General features: G+C 40.1%; 1 protein-coding gene across 3 annotated transcripts in view; it reads right to left on the bottom strand.

Annotated features, from left to right (window-relative positions):
- Positions 1-14,610, bottom strand: part of rhbdl3 (rhomboid, veinlet-like 3 (Drosophila)) — a 63,331-nt gene extending 48,721 nt beyond the window's left edge. For all 3 annotated transcript variants that reach the window (XM_036571424.1, XM_036571423.1, XM_036571425.1), the window contains exons 1-2: positions 14,391-14,610; positions 13,386-13,409 (exon numbers count right to left, since the gene is read on the bottom strand). In XM_036571424.1, the coding sequence (XP_036427317.1) occupies positions 13,386-13,409; positions 14,391-14,501 (135 nt within the window). In that variant the 5' untranslated portion in view covers positions 14,502-14,610. The remainder of the gene's footprint in view (positions 1-13,385; positions 13,410-14,390) is intronic.
- Positions 14,611-15,856: the final 1,246 nt, after the last annotated feature.

A 15,856-nucleotide genomic window follows, 5' to 3' on the forward strand; every position in this document is an offset into this window, starting at 1 on the left:
GAGTATTTAGTGAGACCACTTATGGACTAATATCTCCTTTTGTAGCTTATAGGAATGTTCAATAAGGTCATTTATCAACTAATATCTCCTTCTGTAGCATATGGGAGTGTTTACTGAGGTCATTCATCAACTAATATCTCCTATTCTAGCATATTGGAGCATTAATTGAGGTCATTTATGGATAAATATCTCCTGTTCTAGTGTAAAGGAGCATTTATTGTGATTGTAATAAACTAATAACACCTATTCTAGTGTATGAGACCATTTATGAGATTGTTATGAACTAATATCTCCTTTTCTAGCATTTATTGAGATTGTTCATGAAATAATATCTCATTCTAGTGTATGGGAGCATTTATTGAGATTGTTTATGAACTAATATTTCCTATTCTAGCTGATAGGAGCATTTATTGTGGTTGTTCACTGACTAAAATTTTTCTAGTGTATAAAAAGCTTTTATTGAGGGTATTTTTGGACTAATATCTATTATTCTAGTGTGTTGTTCTAAAGTGCTGTATCTCATCAGCTGAGTTTCAGCTTGTGGTGAATCTAGGGAGAGAGCAGCCATACAGTGAGAGAGAGAGCTTGAAAGGAAAACACAGGTGTATTGTGTATGTGTGGGTTGGTGGGATGGGGGGTATGTGTCAGCGCTCCACCTGCCTGCTGTTGCTGAATGAAGCTGTGGGAATGTAGCTGTGATCTCAATGGACACAGTGTCTCTCTACACACACTGTTCATGCAGATACTTCGATCCAGCAGCGAGCTCTGCTCCCCTATGAGATGTTTCAGTGGAGACTGAGCGTGACACAGTGTGATGGTCTCTGATCTTCACGTTACAGCATGTGGACTCGTCGATATGGATTTTCTAGGCGAATACTTTGACCGATACTTAACACCTTGTTGCTAATATCAAAATCAATAACTTTGTATTTTAAAAATGGCACTTTTTGCTATTTTAAAACATGTGCACACTATAATTCACGCATAAAATCCAGAGACTATAGTAATAAGTTAAGTGCTTCTCTCAGCAGCCATAAAACGCAATGTCCGCCTGATTTAGGACCATTTTTTCTTTTGTAAAGCTGCAATATGTAAGACTGTTTCATTCAAACTAAAAGAAGTGTCATTACTGAGTGAGGAGAATAAAAACAGGCTAAAATATGGTGAGCGTGCGCTGCCAGCAAGTCGTGTGTAAAGTCTGAATATAATCATTTAAAAGTCAGAGGTGTCGAGTTTTTTTGCACCACGTTGTACGACTTTACATATTAACGTCACACACGAGGGTCCGACTCAATGTTTAGTTCTCAAATACAAAATCAACATTATACTGATGAAGATATGATGACAAAAGTAGACCAGCCCTCCCCTTTGACCTCTCATTGCTTGCTAGCAGCACAACACTTCACACAGAGAGACAACAGTGTTCTAGTTTGATTATACCAATGAAAAAAGAGTCAATTTCCATTCCAAGCATAATGGCCACTAGGGGGGCTGCAGACAGAGAATCAAACTGCCAATGCTAAAGAAAAATGGCAAGATGGCCGCACAAGCGGCCAAAGAAACCCACAAATGTGAGAATTTTCACCATTAAAAATATATGATAACTCTTATTATCTTAGTTTAATGTTGTTTCAATGTAATTTTTGTCCTTTTATTCATAACAAGCATAAAAAATTGCTGGTAGTATGCTCATGTTTTAGTAGCTAGCATGCTAAATTACCCATTCCACCTTAAATAGTCCAGCAGTACTTACGGCTGAAGAGCCAGAAAGTAACTGCTGCTCCATTTAAGGTGGAACGGGAAAATTTGAATAAAAAGCTGGCGAATATCTGACTTGGGCTTCATGTCACTGAAGAATTAGTTTTTGGCGATAATAAATAATTGTCCCTTTTTGAAGGCATTTGATTCTCTAAATGTAACTAAAGCCCAGCAGCGAGGTTGCTGAACTTTACCCTCCTCTGCTATCACTGCAGACTGGCAGGGTCACCAACAGAGCACCGCTAGTAACCTGTTAATGAAGTGATGTTCTTCTTTATTTGAGGGTCCCATACTGCAAAAAGAAAATGTTTCATTTTATTTTTAATATATTGAACTCAAAATAAATAGAAACTGTGCAATAAAAGGTGTAACAAATATTTCATGTTTTCTTCCTGTCATTTTCATTATTTTTAAAAGAAAGAAAAGAGGAAGAGGACAGGACATCACTACATAAACTAACACACACACTCAGTCTGTAAGTGTGGGCAGAAGTGGTTTAGCAGGTGGTCTGCCAGCTTTATTTTGTTTTATTGTGTGTGTGTGTGTGTGTGTGTGTGTGTGTGTGAGAAAGAGAGAGAGAGAGAGACAGAGGGAAGCGGGGCATGAAAGCTTCTGCTCTGTAAACACACACACACATTCACACACTCACTAGTTAGGCACTTCAGACAAGTACCACTGACAGCTGCCACACACACACACACACACAAACATATGCTAAGAGCCAGAACCTCCTTCTACTGGCACTCCTCCCACACACAGACTTTCTCTCTCTCTCTCTCTCTCTCTCTTTCTCTCTACATCTCTCTCCCTTCCTTTCTCTTTCTCTCTCCTTCTTTCCTCTCTCTCTATCTCTACATCTCTTTTTCCTCCCTCTCTTTTTTCTCTCTCTTGATCTATTTTTGCATCTCCCTTCCTCTCTCTTTTTACTTCTGTCTCTACACTTCTTTTTTCCTTCTCTCACTGTCTCTCTATCTGTCTCCCTTTCTCTTTTCTCTCTCTATCCTTATTTCTCTCTCTTTCCTCTCCTTCCCTCTCTCTCTCCCATCCTTTCTCTTTCACTCTCTCTCACTTTTATCTTTCTCTCTTTCCTCTCTCTCTTTCCCTTCTATCATGCTCTATCTTTGTGTCTCTCTCCCTTCCTTTCTCTCTCCGTTTCCCCCTCTCTCTCTATCCCTGTCTTTTTCCTCTCTCTCTCCTCTTCTCTTAATCTTTTTGCTGTACTTATCTGTCTGTCCTTCTCTCTCTTTCTTCTTTTCCCTCTTTCTTTGTCTTTCTCTCTTTTCCTCTCTCTGTCTGTCCTCTCTCTACATCTACATCTCTGCCCTTCCTTTCTCTCCTTCTTTCCTTCTCTCAATTTTCTTGCTCTACTTATATGTCTGTCCTTATCTCTCAGTCTTTCTTCTTTTCCCTCTTTCTGTCTCCCTCTCTCTCTCCCCCTTCTCTCTCTATATCTTTTTCTCTCTCTCCGTCTCTCTGTCTTTCCCTCTCTCTTTTTCCTCTCTCACTCTCTCTGTCTTTTTGGCATCAGTTGAATCTCTAAACACCTTCAGTGTCAGTCAACAGATCAAACACCGAAAGATCATGAGGACTTGTTGCCCTGTTAGCTCGGTGAACCTGGACCTGCTCTCTGTGAAGGAGACACTATCACATCACTGCTCTGAGGAGGTGATACGGCAAAAACATAATATCATGATACTTATATTTTTCCCATACACAGCCCCAAAAAAGTATTCGGACATGTGTGTCGTCCTTAAAGGGCCCATTTAATGGAAAACTGTATCACTTTTTTAAAATAAATAAACTCAATGATGCACGTAAACACGGTTAAAGTTTTAAAATGTACCATTCAGTCCATTTACAGAAAGTGAGCTGCAAAACAACCTGTTTGGAATTTGTTTTTGTGAAGCACTGAAATGAAAACAAGTGAAAACAAGTGCATTTACATATATCTACTATTTTAGCCTACAGCAGTTTAGCCCCACCCTATTTACTCTGAAGTTATAAAGTGTGCTTTAGTTCAGACTGCCTTTTGAATTAGATACACAGTAGAGGACAACCATTCAGAACAGAGCTCTTCTACATATACCGGTCTTAAAGACATGGTAACAAAACTATTAACCCCTTAAATTGCTCACGGTCTTAACCTAAGAATAACTCAGCTAGTTTGCATTGATGTCCCTGTAGTTACTGAATAATAAGCCTTAGTATGTAATAAGCCTGGGATTTTAAAGGCTTAATTATAAAGGATAAAGAATGAACTCACAATCTGTGAGACCTTAGGCAGCTACATCACATGGAAGATCCATTTAAACCTAATTCTTATGATCCATGAGGATGTTCAGGACTGACCAAGCCCAACACATATTTAGAAAAGAGTTCAGCCCAGCAAGACAAGCTAAAACATGTCTGATTCCTAGAAAAACAAGAGAGCAGAGAAACAAAGGAATTCTGGCGTCACTCAAATCAGAAAAAGGACAATTCAGCTACAGCAAAGCACTGATAAAAGTTCATGTGAGAACAAGTTATCAATACTATATACCGATCGAATCAGAATGAACCCTGATCTATTGCAGTTGGACTGTATGACTGCAAGGCCTTGAGCTGGACTAAATGTTTAGGCTCAATCTGGAAGAGAGAGAGAGAGAGAGAGCGAGCAGTTCTTAAGCTCTTCATCCAACTCTATTTTTATCATCGTCTTTTTCCAATGTCTGAGATTTTCACACTTCACAGCCAGGAGGTTCCTCTCATTATCACAAGCTATTTAAAGAGCAGAGGAGAGAGAGCCAGGGAACAAGAGAGAGGTGGAACGGCAGAAATGAGAGAAAAGTGAAATGAAGACCGGATTTGGTGTGTGGAATCTGTTCTTACATAGCTAAAGTTATGAGATTGAACACATTTTACACAATGCTGCTGAACATCCTGTTGAAACAAGGCTGTTTTCCCACCTGGTTTGTTTGCTTTAGGTCGACTCTTCTCTTCATCTGCCACTATGACACGTGGGGTTTCACACAGGTTCGTTCTGGGACCCATCATTTTTGTATATATATCTGCTCCTCATAGAACACGTCATACATATAAGCATAATATTTCTTTTACTGTTGTGCAGATGATTTATTGTTGTACTTTCTTCTAACCAGAATCAGAATCACTTTATTTCACCAAGACTGTAACATACAAGGAATTAGTCTTCACCAGGCAAGAAAAACACTCAAGAATTTCTCTAAAAGACAAATAAACTAAAAAAACAATTAAAAAGAATAGAATAATAAAGGGACAATATGAAAGAAGCTAAAAAGATGTATGAATGTACATATGCAGATATGAATATATATATATATATGCAGGTCTGAGGAGACACACAATATAATACCTAATACATGGGTCATTGACATGATGTGCATTTTTGTGTCCAAGTCTTTTATTTTTTATAAAATTTCATAAATACATGACATATCAAAATAATTCTCAGTGCACCTTCATACAATTCATTTTAGTTTCTTTTTGCCTCCAAAAGTCTAAAAATGGTGCACCCGTCCAACAAAATATGTTGATTAAGTAAACTATCAAAAAAGGTTATTTAGTTATATTAAATTTTAATGAAAATAGTCTGGCCTGATTTTATGTTTGAGAAATTTAAAATAAAAACCATGTTGCAAAATAAGGCAACTCTCTCAACTCAAAAACTTTGGTCCACTAGTTCTTACTTCCTCAAACGTCAGGTGGTACAATCAAAAACAAAGGACTTTAATTTTGACTTGCTTTTACGGAAGAGAGTCTGGGGTACTGCATCATAAAGAAGAGCCCAAATGACCTTCATAGCGCAATCCTAAAATCAGTAGCCCTTTCACAAATTTAAATGAAAGTATAAGCTCAAGTTGAAGGACAAAGTTTTCTACGGGTGTCTAAGCTGATGCCTGTGTAATTTGAAATTAGTCTGAAAAGTCAGGCAGCTCAACCAGTGAGTCAAATGGTGGAACCAGCCCAGCACAGTTTAATAACTTAAGTAGGCTTTGATAACACTCACTATATTTAAAATAGAAAATGCAGAGATATAAATACAAACATATGTAAATATAAACATGCACATCATGTCCTTTTTAATAAGAATTTTAAAAGCTGTCATTTTGAAAACCTTATTTTCACTGACTCGTTTACAGATTATACAGAATGATACGGACATATGTAAAAAAATGAACATTAGTACAATGGTGTAAACAAGCATTAACGTATGTTACAGAGGAGTTACTGGTCAGCCCAGTTCCAGCGAAGCTTGCTGGAAAATCTGGGCTCTCTAAAACCTTTCATTAAAACACAAGTAAAAATCTCAGGGTGACGGAGTTAACATTTGCTGTGGTTAACAGCATTTTTTCCAGCTGTTTGCCATTGGGCTGAATGAATAACTGGCTCTAAATGCAGGTATTGTGATATAAACCGAGTCTGTTCTACAGTTTTTCATTAGGTTGAATGAATAACTGGCTCTAAATGTAGGTATTGTGATATAAACCGAGTCTGTTCTACAGTTTTTCATTAGGTTGAATGAATAACTGACTCTAAATGTAGGTATTGTGATATAAACTGAGTCTGTTCTACAGTTTCTCATTAGGTTGAATGAATAACTGACTCTAAATGTAGGTATTGTGATATAAACTGAGTCTGTTCTACAGTTTCTCACCAGGTTGAATGAGATTTTTTTATCTGTAAAGCTTGTCTAACTACACAACAGTAGCTACGAAAGAACACACTTGTGGGCGGAGCCTGGAGAGGTCAGCTGGTGTGTGAAGTGGTTTTTGTAGCACAGCTGGTGTGTGAGAGGGTCACATGCGACACATGAATACAGAATAATCACTCTGTTTCTCTCTCTCCTTCTACATTACGCTCCTTCTCTATCTTTCTCTTTCTATCTTTCTCTTTTTTAACCTCTTTCCCTCCTCTGATTCAGTTCTTTCTCTTCTGTTTTATCCATCATCCACTGCACTTTTTACTTACAATCCTTTCGTCTATATCTCTCCCTTTTTTCTCCCCTTTTTGCACTCACTCTCAGTCTCTCTACCATCTCTCACTTCTTTTCTCTTTCTCTTCCACTTTCTCTTTCACCGGTTCTTTCTCTCTATCTCTCCTTGTTCTCTCTCTACCCTACTCTCTCTTTCTTCTTCTTTCACCCTTGTTCTTTCTCTTCCATCTCTCCCTTTCTCTCGCTTTTTCTTTTTTTCACTCTCCTTTTCTCTGTCTCTCCCTCTTTCTCTCTCCTTTTCTCTCTTTATCATTTTCTCCCTTTTTCACTTTTTTCTCTCTCTCCCTTTTTTCTTTCCCCTTCTCGCTCTCTCAACCACCTCTCTCCCTTTCACTCTTTCACTCTCCTTTTCTCCCTGCATCCCGTCCTCTCTCCTCTTCTTGCTCTCTCAACCATCTCTCTTTTTTCTCCCTTTCTCTGTTTCTTTCACTCTCCTTTTCTGTCTCTCCCTTTCTCTCTCACCTCTCCTTTCCTCTATCTCTATCATTTTCTCCCTCTTTTTTCACTCTCTTTTTCTCTCAATCTCTCCCTTTTTCTTTCCCCTTCTCGCTCTCTCAACCCTCCTGCTCTCTCTCCCGTTCTTTCACTCTCCCTTTCTCCTTGTCTCCCCTTCCTCTCTCCCCCTCTCTCTTTCACTCTCCTTTTCTCTATCTCTCCCACTTCCCTCTCTCTCTCGTCTTCTTTTTTCCCTTTCTGCTCCTCTCCATCTGTTTCTCTCTTTCTCTGTTTTCAGTCACTCATTCATACCAATGTATTCACTGGAGGGGCTCCAGCTGTATGGAGGCCTATCAGTCTGAGAGCAGGTGGTAAATTACAGACAGACACTCAGACAGACAGACAGTCTCTCTCTCTCTCCTCGTTCTATGGTATCACAGTGCTATTGTATCTCCAGGCACGCTGTAGAACCCAACACCAGCAGACTGAGATACCTGTTAGATGAGCTTATACTGGTATTTGTGGCTTTAGAACATTTTATTTTTGTGTTCTCTGATTGTTTATCTGCTCTGCTGCGGTTTGTTTAGAGTTACTTTCTCTGGATGTCCTAAAATCAGCATCTGGCTCTGCCATGCTAGTGTTTCTTCATCTCTTTTTTGGGGGGGGACTAAAGGAATGTATTTATTTATTTAGTTTTAGCAGCGAAGCTATTGTAGCTACCAAGTAATGGGAGTTTAGATTTCACCAATTAGCACTGTGACACTGTATGATAAGCTATTATATATAAAAATGCATTAAAGTACAACAGCAGTCAAAAATTACTGTTATTTTATGGACAACAATAACTTTTACAGTGTATTTTTAATTATTACAAACTATTCAACAGAAGGTGTTTCAAGATTTCAAGTATACTGTGAACAACAAGGACATAAAATGATAAAAAATACACTACGATTGTCTGTTTACATTATTTTGGTTTGATCTACACTTTTGAAATCTGATGAGTATCTTATTCTTGATGCAGCATTTTCAGTCATTTTAGAATCATCCACAGCTCTGTTTATCATTCTGGACACATCTATCATTTCTTACTACCAATATTCGGAGTGTATTACATACATTTTATACATTTAACTGCAACCAAAGTGGTTTTACTGTATTAAAAAAATTTCAAACTTGCCACACAGCTAAAAAGAGTAGTAGCCATTATCTTCAAGCCAGAACTATACATGCACTTTTGTCCATTTTCAAACACAGGCTGGTTAGTGCCAGTATTAGTGCTAATCTTAATTCCATAAGAACCATGTGAGTCCGAGCACAAATAATGAAATTCCAGCACAAAGGTCACCGCTAATGCCAAGAGACAACAATAAAGGAACTGTAACTAAACAAAAAGGCCCAATAAAGCCATTCCTCCGAATCAGACTGAACTGCGCTCACGCAGTGACACTCGGTGCAGCTCAGCAATTCAGACACTCATCAAAAGAATGCTTTTATGCTGACCGTATAATCAGCTATGCTACTGAATTCACCCATTTACGGACCTTCCCAGCTGCCCCATTCACCACCGAGCACCATATAACTCAGCAGAACACTGAAACAACCAAGCGTTTCCAATCAGTGAACGGGACGGCTTGTGTTTCCTGCAGTTTTTGAATGTAATGTGCAATAATATGCATTATGTGGTTACAGTGCTTGAGACCACCAGTCACCAGTATCTCTCTGAAACACAAATCTGCTACTTATTTACTGCTGGCACAGTATGGAATACATATTGTTCAGATATACTGAAAACACTGCACTTTAATATTGTGTCTACACTAATATGTAAGGCTGCAACGATGAGCTGACAATGTCAATTATAAAACAAATAAGGCTGATATGTTAACTTGCTTAAAGGAAACAAGTGTGCTCTAATGCATATATGTTTATATTATCCATGCAATCTGACAGACTGTAATACACTACAGGAAGTATAGGGGGCGATATGGCTTCTACTGTTTCATTTAAAAAACGCTCTATAATGTTCATATGATCCACACAGTCATTCTGACAGACTCTAATACTCTACAGAAAGTGTAGGGGGCGATATGGCTTCTATTGTTTCATTTAAAAAGTGCTCTATAATGTTCATATGATCCACACAGTCATTCTGACAGACTGTAATTAGGGCTGGGTGATAAAATGATAACGATAAGTATCGCAATATAACTTTTCCTCGATAGAGCGATAAGACAGGTTCGATAAATGTTCGATATAATACACCACTCTCACACTTCCACATTTTAGCGAAAGCCCTGGTGGCGTTTTCTACTGCAAGGAAAGCGACATTACTCAGCTGTCGCCAGGAGAGGGCGCACTTCCGAATTTTTCGACTTGATTAGAGAAGGAGGGGGCCACGAGTAAAAAAAGGGTCGCCAAATATACTTTAGCAATGGCTGAAATGCGGAGTTATACAGTCCCTGTTTGAGTGGAGCGACCGGCGATCTGTTCTCCTGTGACCGAGTGTGAGTGACGAGGTCAGTGGTGTAACTGTACTGTCCTACAGCGAACTCACCTCTTTCCGTGCATCCTAACAACTTTAGCGGTGTTAAATCACGTCTGCAGCGCCGTGTTTCAGCGCCAAACCGTCATATTTTAGTATTAGTGCATTCTCTCGCAACGAAAGTGAAAGAAGTGGGTTCATGTTCGAAAGTAAACTGAGGAAGCTGTGAGGCATTGGAGAGCGGGAGAGCGCTATCTCTCCAGGCTAGCTGTTTTTAGCAGCTGGCTAACTTGAAGCAGCGCTCCAGCACAACACGGTGAATTGATGATACGGTAGATCAAACAAGACACAAAATCACCGCTTTCAGTTTAAACATAGCTAAAAGGAGGACTCTGTGACTGGTGTGAGAGATTCACACTGCAGATAATGCTTTTACACAGCGAACGTCAGATATACTGCGGTTCATCCCTTAAACTACTACGGTAGCATAGAGAAACCCAGTCGTCGCTGGCTGGTGTCTGAATACTGTGATATGCTCTGACATGGATGTGGTAGGAGTGACCGCAGTGACCTACCGAACCGAGCTGACGTTGTTGAGAAACTAAAGAGTTTAGCTCTGTTGTTGGCCACTTGTTTAGCATTTGTAACGCGGTAGCCAAGTGCTCGTCACCAGACAGCTAAAAATAATCTGTTTTCTTTCTTAAATCATGACTATTACAAAAATTGCAGCTGTGCTTTTCAAGCTGATAAAAACAGCTCAGAAACTTTCTCCCACTCTTCCATGACAGATTAGTGAAATGTTCCACTGTTTGCCGAGTGTTTGTCATGATCGGACCATAAGTGATAGTTTAAAACTACAATTAACCACCCAGGAGCAAAATCAGCCTTCAAACGTCATATTTTGACATTTATCGCGATATGTATCGATATCGAACGATATGAGTTTTGTTTATCGTGATAACGTTTTTGGCCATATCGCCCAGCTCTAACTGTAATACGCTACAGGAAGTTTAGGAGGCGATAGATGTTTCATTTAAAAAGTGCTCTATCATGCTCTATAATGTTTATATATTTGTTTGTTGGTTGGCTTTTATTGTCTCAATGCAATATAAAATGAGAAACTGCTTGTTAATGGTGGCAGCACAATGGTCAATTAATCAAATCATTATTAACAGGTTAATCATTCATAGAAGCCTTACTACCACCTACAGCCCTACTACCATCTACACTGTCTTGGTGCCGCTGCAATATTATGTGTACATAATGACACATTTTTATGCAGTTCTATTATTATGTCACACACTGTAATAAAAGTGAATTAAACTGCAGAGAGATTTAACAGTTAAGTATTTATTTAAAAAAAAAACACAACTTATTAGGAAGTTGTCATAAACAGGCAGGACATAAAGAGCCATCTGCCAGAGCACTAGTGGAACAGCAGCGGGAACTAATCGCCCAGCGCTGACAGCTTTTCATGTTTGTGTGATGAATATGTATGCGTGTTATTTATGGATTGTGGATATTTGTGCTCTAAACGACTGCTGTTCCAGCTCCTCCTGCAATTTAACTGCTTCATTAGCTCTTTGGTCTGAGTGTGGCGATGTGTCTCTATAGCCTACAATACCCACAATGCAGCAGATTTATAGCTTCGCAAGGTCATGACCTGAGCACTAGGCAAAATCCCAGACTGTATAAGGAACAAAGTGATGCCGCCTGAATAAGCAGAACAGATAAAGAGGCCCAGCTAATGCAAATCCACACACACAGTATTTTACTATGTCAGAATGCGGGCTTGTAGCACAGTCCCATACGTGTTATATATATATATATATATATATATATAACTGCTTATGTGTATATGTTATCTATATGTAAATAAATTTCTCCTGCATCTACATGTAATATTATGTTCCATGTGTGCATGTGTGCCTATGTGTATATATATATATATATCTAAAAGACACATATTACATTTATTACATATATGTAAGTATCTATATGTGCACATACCTTAACCAAAGAAATGTACATGTATATTCTTGTCAAATAAATGCAGAAAACCAGAATTAGTGGCCTCATAAGCAATTGTTTCTTTATCATCTACCCCCCATTTTACTTTCCCCTATTGTCCTCCTCCCCTAGTGTGTCTGGGAGGATGTGTGTGTGTGTGTGTGTGTGTGTGTGTGTGTGTTTGTGCTGGGAGGGGTTAAGGGTTAGGCAGGTGCAGAGTTTGAGAGAGAGAGAGAGAGAGAGAGAGAGAGAGAGAGAGAGAGAGAGAGAGAGGATGAGGGTTTTCTCTCCGTCCGTCAGTCGCCCGCTGATGAGGCCACTTACATACCCACATCACTGTAACAGGGGTCACTGTAATCGTATTTGCACGGGTCACTATCAGGGTCACCACTATCAGCAGCACCCAAACGCCAACAGCAGGCCACACCTCCACCCCCCTTCATCAGTCTAAGGACATCTTGCCTTCTGTTCACCAGTAATATTTGATTTTCACTGTTACCTTTCAAATATTCCTCAGCTACAGACGTCACTGACAATAACAAAGTCAGGCTATAATTTTAGATGAATTACTTCTGACTCACAACGCAATAAAAAGTGCATGATTTGTGCGGAAAGTGCAGATTCTACCTTTCAATCTACACCACATATATGTTTGCAAGTATAAGAGGAGATATTTTAGGATGATGTTAATTGAATGAATATTAATATTCATTGAATACTGTGTGTAAAGTTTTTCATATCCTTCACATTTTGTAATTTTCTAACATTGAAACAAATGTGAAAAGGTCAGAAGTGCAGACCTTAATCTGCTGATACTGAACATAAATGTAATGTAAATAATTACGTGACTAACTAGGGATGCACAATAATAGCAGAATCATATCAGTATCGGGGGCAGCACGGTGGCGCAGTGGGTAGCGCTGATAGGCTCCAGCACCCCACCGCGACCCAGAAGGATAAGCGGTTTAGATGATGTATGTATGTATCAGTATCGGAGGGTAACTAGGTATCTAGGTAGATAGAAGCAAGAGGAATCAACCAACCATGCTTATTTACAATTTTGTGTTCAGAGGTTAGTTGTTAGGAATGGCAAACAGCGACGGCAGCTCTATGCCCAGACTCTTTACTGAAAGAGTCAATGTAAAATATCACTGTAAATGTGACACATACATGCTCAAATATATAAATGTCTTTCAAAAGCTTAAAGTGCCCGTGTAAAATCTAGAACAGCCAAAAACATGTTCATGTGACTTGCCATTACCTTAGCACTAACATACTGCTAGAGTCCCATAGTGGTGCTAGCAGAAATTAGCATGATGGTACTGGTGTTTTTTTCCCTTGTTTTTTAAGTTTGGACTGCCTAAACTAAAGGCCTAGCATTGACAGTCACAATACGCCACTGCTGAAAATCTGTGTCCCCAAACTTTTGACAGCCAATATATACTGGGAGCCAATAAACAGACTCAATCCACCAATACAACACAATCCACAATGACTGCTAAGCACAGAGAGAAAGCAGTATAGATGCAAATGAACCTCCTGCTCAAAACCTTCCATCATCTTCAAATCTGCATTGCTTTAAAATCTGATTTGCTCTAGACACTCAGAGATTAGGTTAAAGTTCATTAGAACGCAAACACGTGAGTATGAGTCCCTGGTGGAGAGACAGAGAGATGGAGAACCTACCTTATCAAACAGAGACTTCCACTGCTGCACGAGGAAATGAGCATAAGAGAGAAAGAGAGAGAGAAACGGGGAGAGAGCGAAAAGGAAATAAGAGTGAGCAGGAGAGGAATATGGAAGAAACTGATGAGCTCTGAAGATCTACAATCTGTATGGCGCTCGTGTACACTGCCTGGCCACTTTATCAGAAACCCCTGGAAACCACAGAGGGAGTTTCTAAAAAGGTGGTCAGTTAGTAAAGGTATAAGACATAAGTTTCTATTAAAGGGGCCAGTTGGTAGTCATACAAGGTAGGTGTTTCTAATAAAGTGGCCAGTTAGTGGAAGTACAAGTTAGGTCTTTCTAATAAAGTGGTCACTTGATAGATGTATGAGGTAGGTGGTTCTGATAAAGAGGACAGTTGTTAGAAATTTAAGATATGTATTTTTAATAAATTGGCCAGTTAGTGGAAGTACAAGGTAGGTGTTTCTAATAAAGTGGCCAGTTAGTGGAAGTACAAGGTAGGTGTTTCTAATAAAGTGACCAATTGGTAGAAAGACAATGTAGCTGTTTCTAATAATGTGGTCACTTTATTAGAAACACCTACCACTTGATAGAAGTACAAAGTGGGTGTTTCTGATAAAGTGGCCAGTTAGAGTATGTACACGGTAGGTGTTTTCAATAACGTGGCCACTTGATAGAAGCACAAGATAGGTGTTTCTAATAAAGTGGCTACTTGATAGAAATACAAGGTATGTTTCTGATAACGTGGCCAGTTGTTAGAAGTACAAGATGTGTTTCTAATAAAGTGACCAGTTGGTAGAAATCCAAAATAGGCGTTTCTAATAATGTGGTCACTTTATTAGAAACACCTACCTTGTATTTCTATCAAGCAGCCTTGTGTATGTGGGGCAGGTAGGGGCGACGGGAGGGTAAAACCAAAATACATGAGAAATGTAAGATATGGGCCCTTTAACGAGCTGAAACTCTGCTGTACTGGTTGCACAGTAAAGTTAACTGACTACTTACATCTTCAGGTGCTGCTGGAAGAACCTCTGTGCTCTCCAGCACCTCGATCTCCTCTCCCTCAGCGTTGGCTGCCACCGCCGGAGAAGAGTGCACATTTGCCCCGGTGGGCATCCTCCCGAGCCCCCCCACTTTTCTGCCCCTCTGTCCACCTGCTTATGGCATCCAGACCCGTTCCTCCAGAGGCTGGCACTCAGCGGCCATTCCCTCAGCTTCAGCTGCTCTCTGCCCTACAGCCCTGCACTCCAACAGGCTGCACGCGCATATGTGGTGCTGCTTGGAACGGTTTCAGGCAAAAGTATTGGCACCCATGGTGACGGAGACGGCGGTAACGTCTCGCGCTGCTAACGCGAACAGCTCGGCAAGCCTTCCATATGTCACCATTGCAAAGGCAAGAAGGGGGGGGGGTTAAAGTTGCGTCCAAATGGTCACGAAGAGATTCCCAAACCACCAACAGCAAGATCTCCGCCACTCGCGAGTTGGTGACGACACTCCTGAAAAAAAGCAAACGCAACATCCTCATCCAGTTTTCCCAAACACTGACACATTTGCAGAGACTACCAGTGAAGAGGAACTCTGGTGCAGTGAGACTGAGCACTGCGCCACGCTTTGGCTAAGCGTGCCAAACTGCTACAGAAGCTGGTCATATTTTCTGGTGCGTCACTGTACCTCTCCGCTGCCGCTGCTGCTGTCCAGCTCTGTCCACCTCCGCCGCTCGTCACTGCCCAAACACAGCGCTCACACACACGGGCTGCATCCCCAATCACAGCCAGCCGAGTCCTCAGCGCACCGGCACACCGACCGCGCGGCTCTCTGTGAGATCACTGTTTCAGAAGACACGCCCCTTCTCCAGACCGACACGCCCATTCACACTTCGCCTCCCCGCCCACTCGTTTGCAAGCTATAAATATTAAAACAGCATCAACTCGCGCAAGCAGACCGCTTTGAACCCTAAACTACAGAAGAGCTACTTCTTCCTATAAAGCAGTCAGATACAGTCTATCCATCCATCTGTCTGTCTGTCTATTTGTCTATCCATCTATCTGTCTGTCTGTCTATCTATCTGTCTGTCTATCTGTCTATCAATCTATCTGTCTGTCTATCTATCCACTGTCTATCTATCTATCTATCTATCTATCTATCTATCTATCTATCTATATATCTATCTATCTATCGAGTAACTGTGAAAAATAGCTGTGTTTGGTAGCTATTAAGTGAAATTGCCGCGTAATGAGTTTGGCACCCCCCACTGGTCAGTCAGTGAAATGCAGCCTCGTCTTTATAAAGGAATCATGGGAAACTCTCGTTAAAGTAAATCGAGTGTATTGCTCTGGGTAAGTAATGTTTCAGACTGTGTCCCAGGAATAAAAGTAAAGAAACACTGAAAAGAGCAATAATATCCAATTAACTTAAATATTCATAAATAATACTCCTTAGAGTACTCCAATATATTGAAGTTGGAACTAGCA

The sequence above is a fragment of the Colossoma macropomum genome, unplaced genomic scaffold, assembly GCF_904425465.1.
Source record: "Colossoma macropomum unplaced genomic scaffold, Colossoma_macropomum, whole genome shotgun sequence".
Taxonomy (NCBI): domain Eukaryota; kingdom Metazoa; phylum Chordata; class Actinopteri; order Characiformes; family Serrasalmidae; genus Colossoma; species Colossoma macropomum.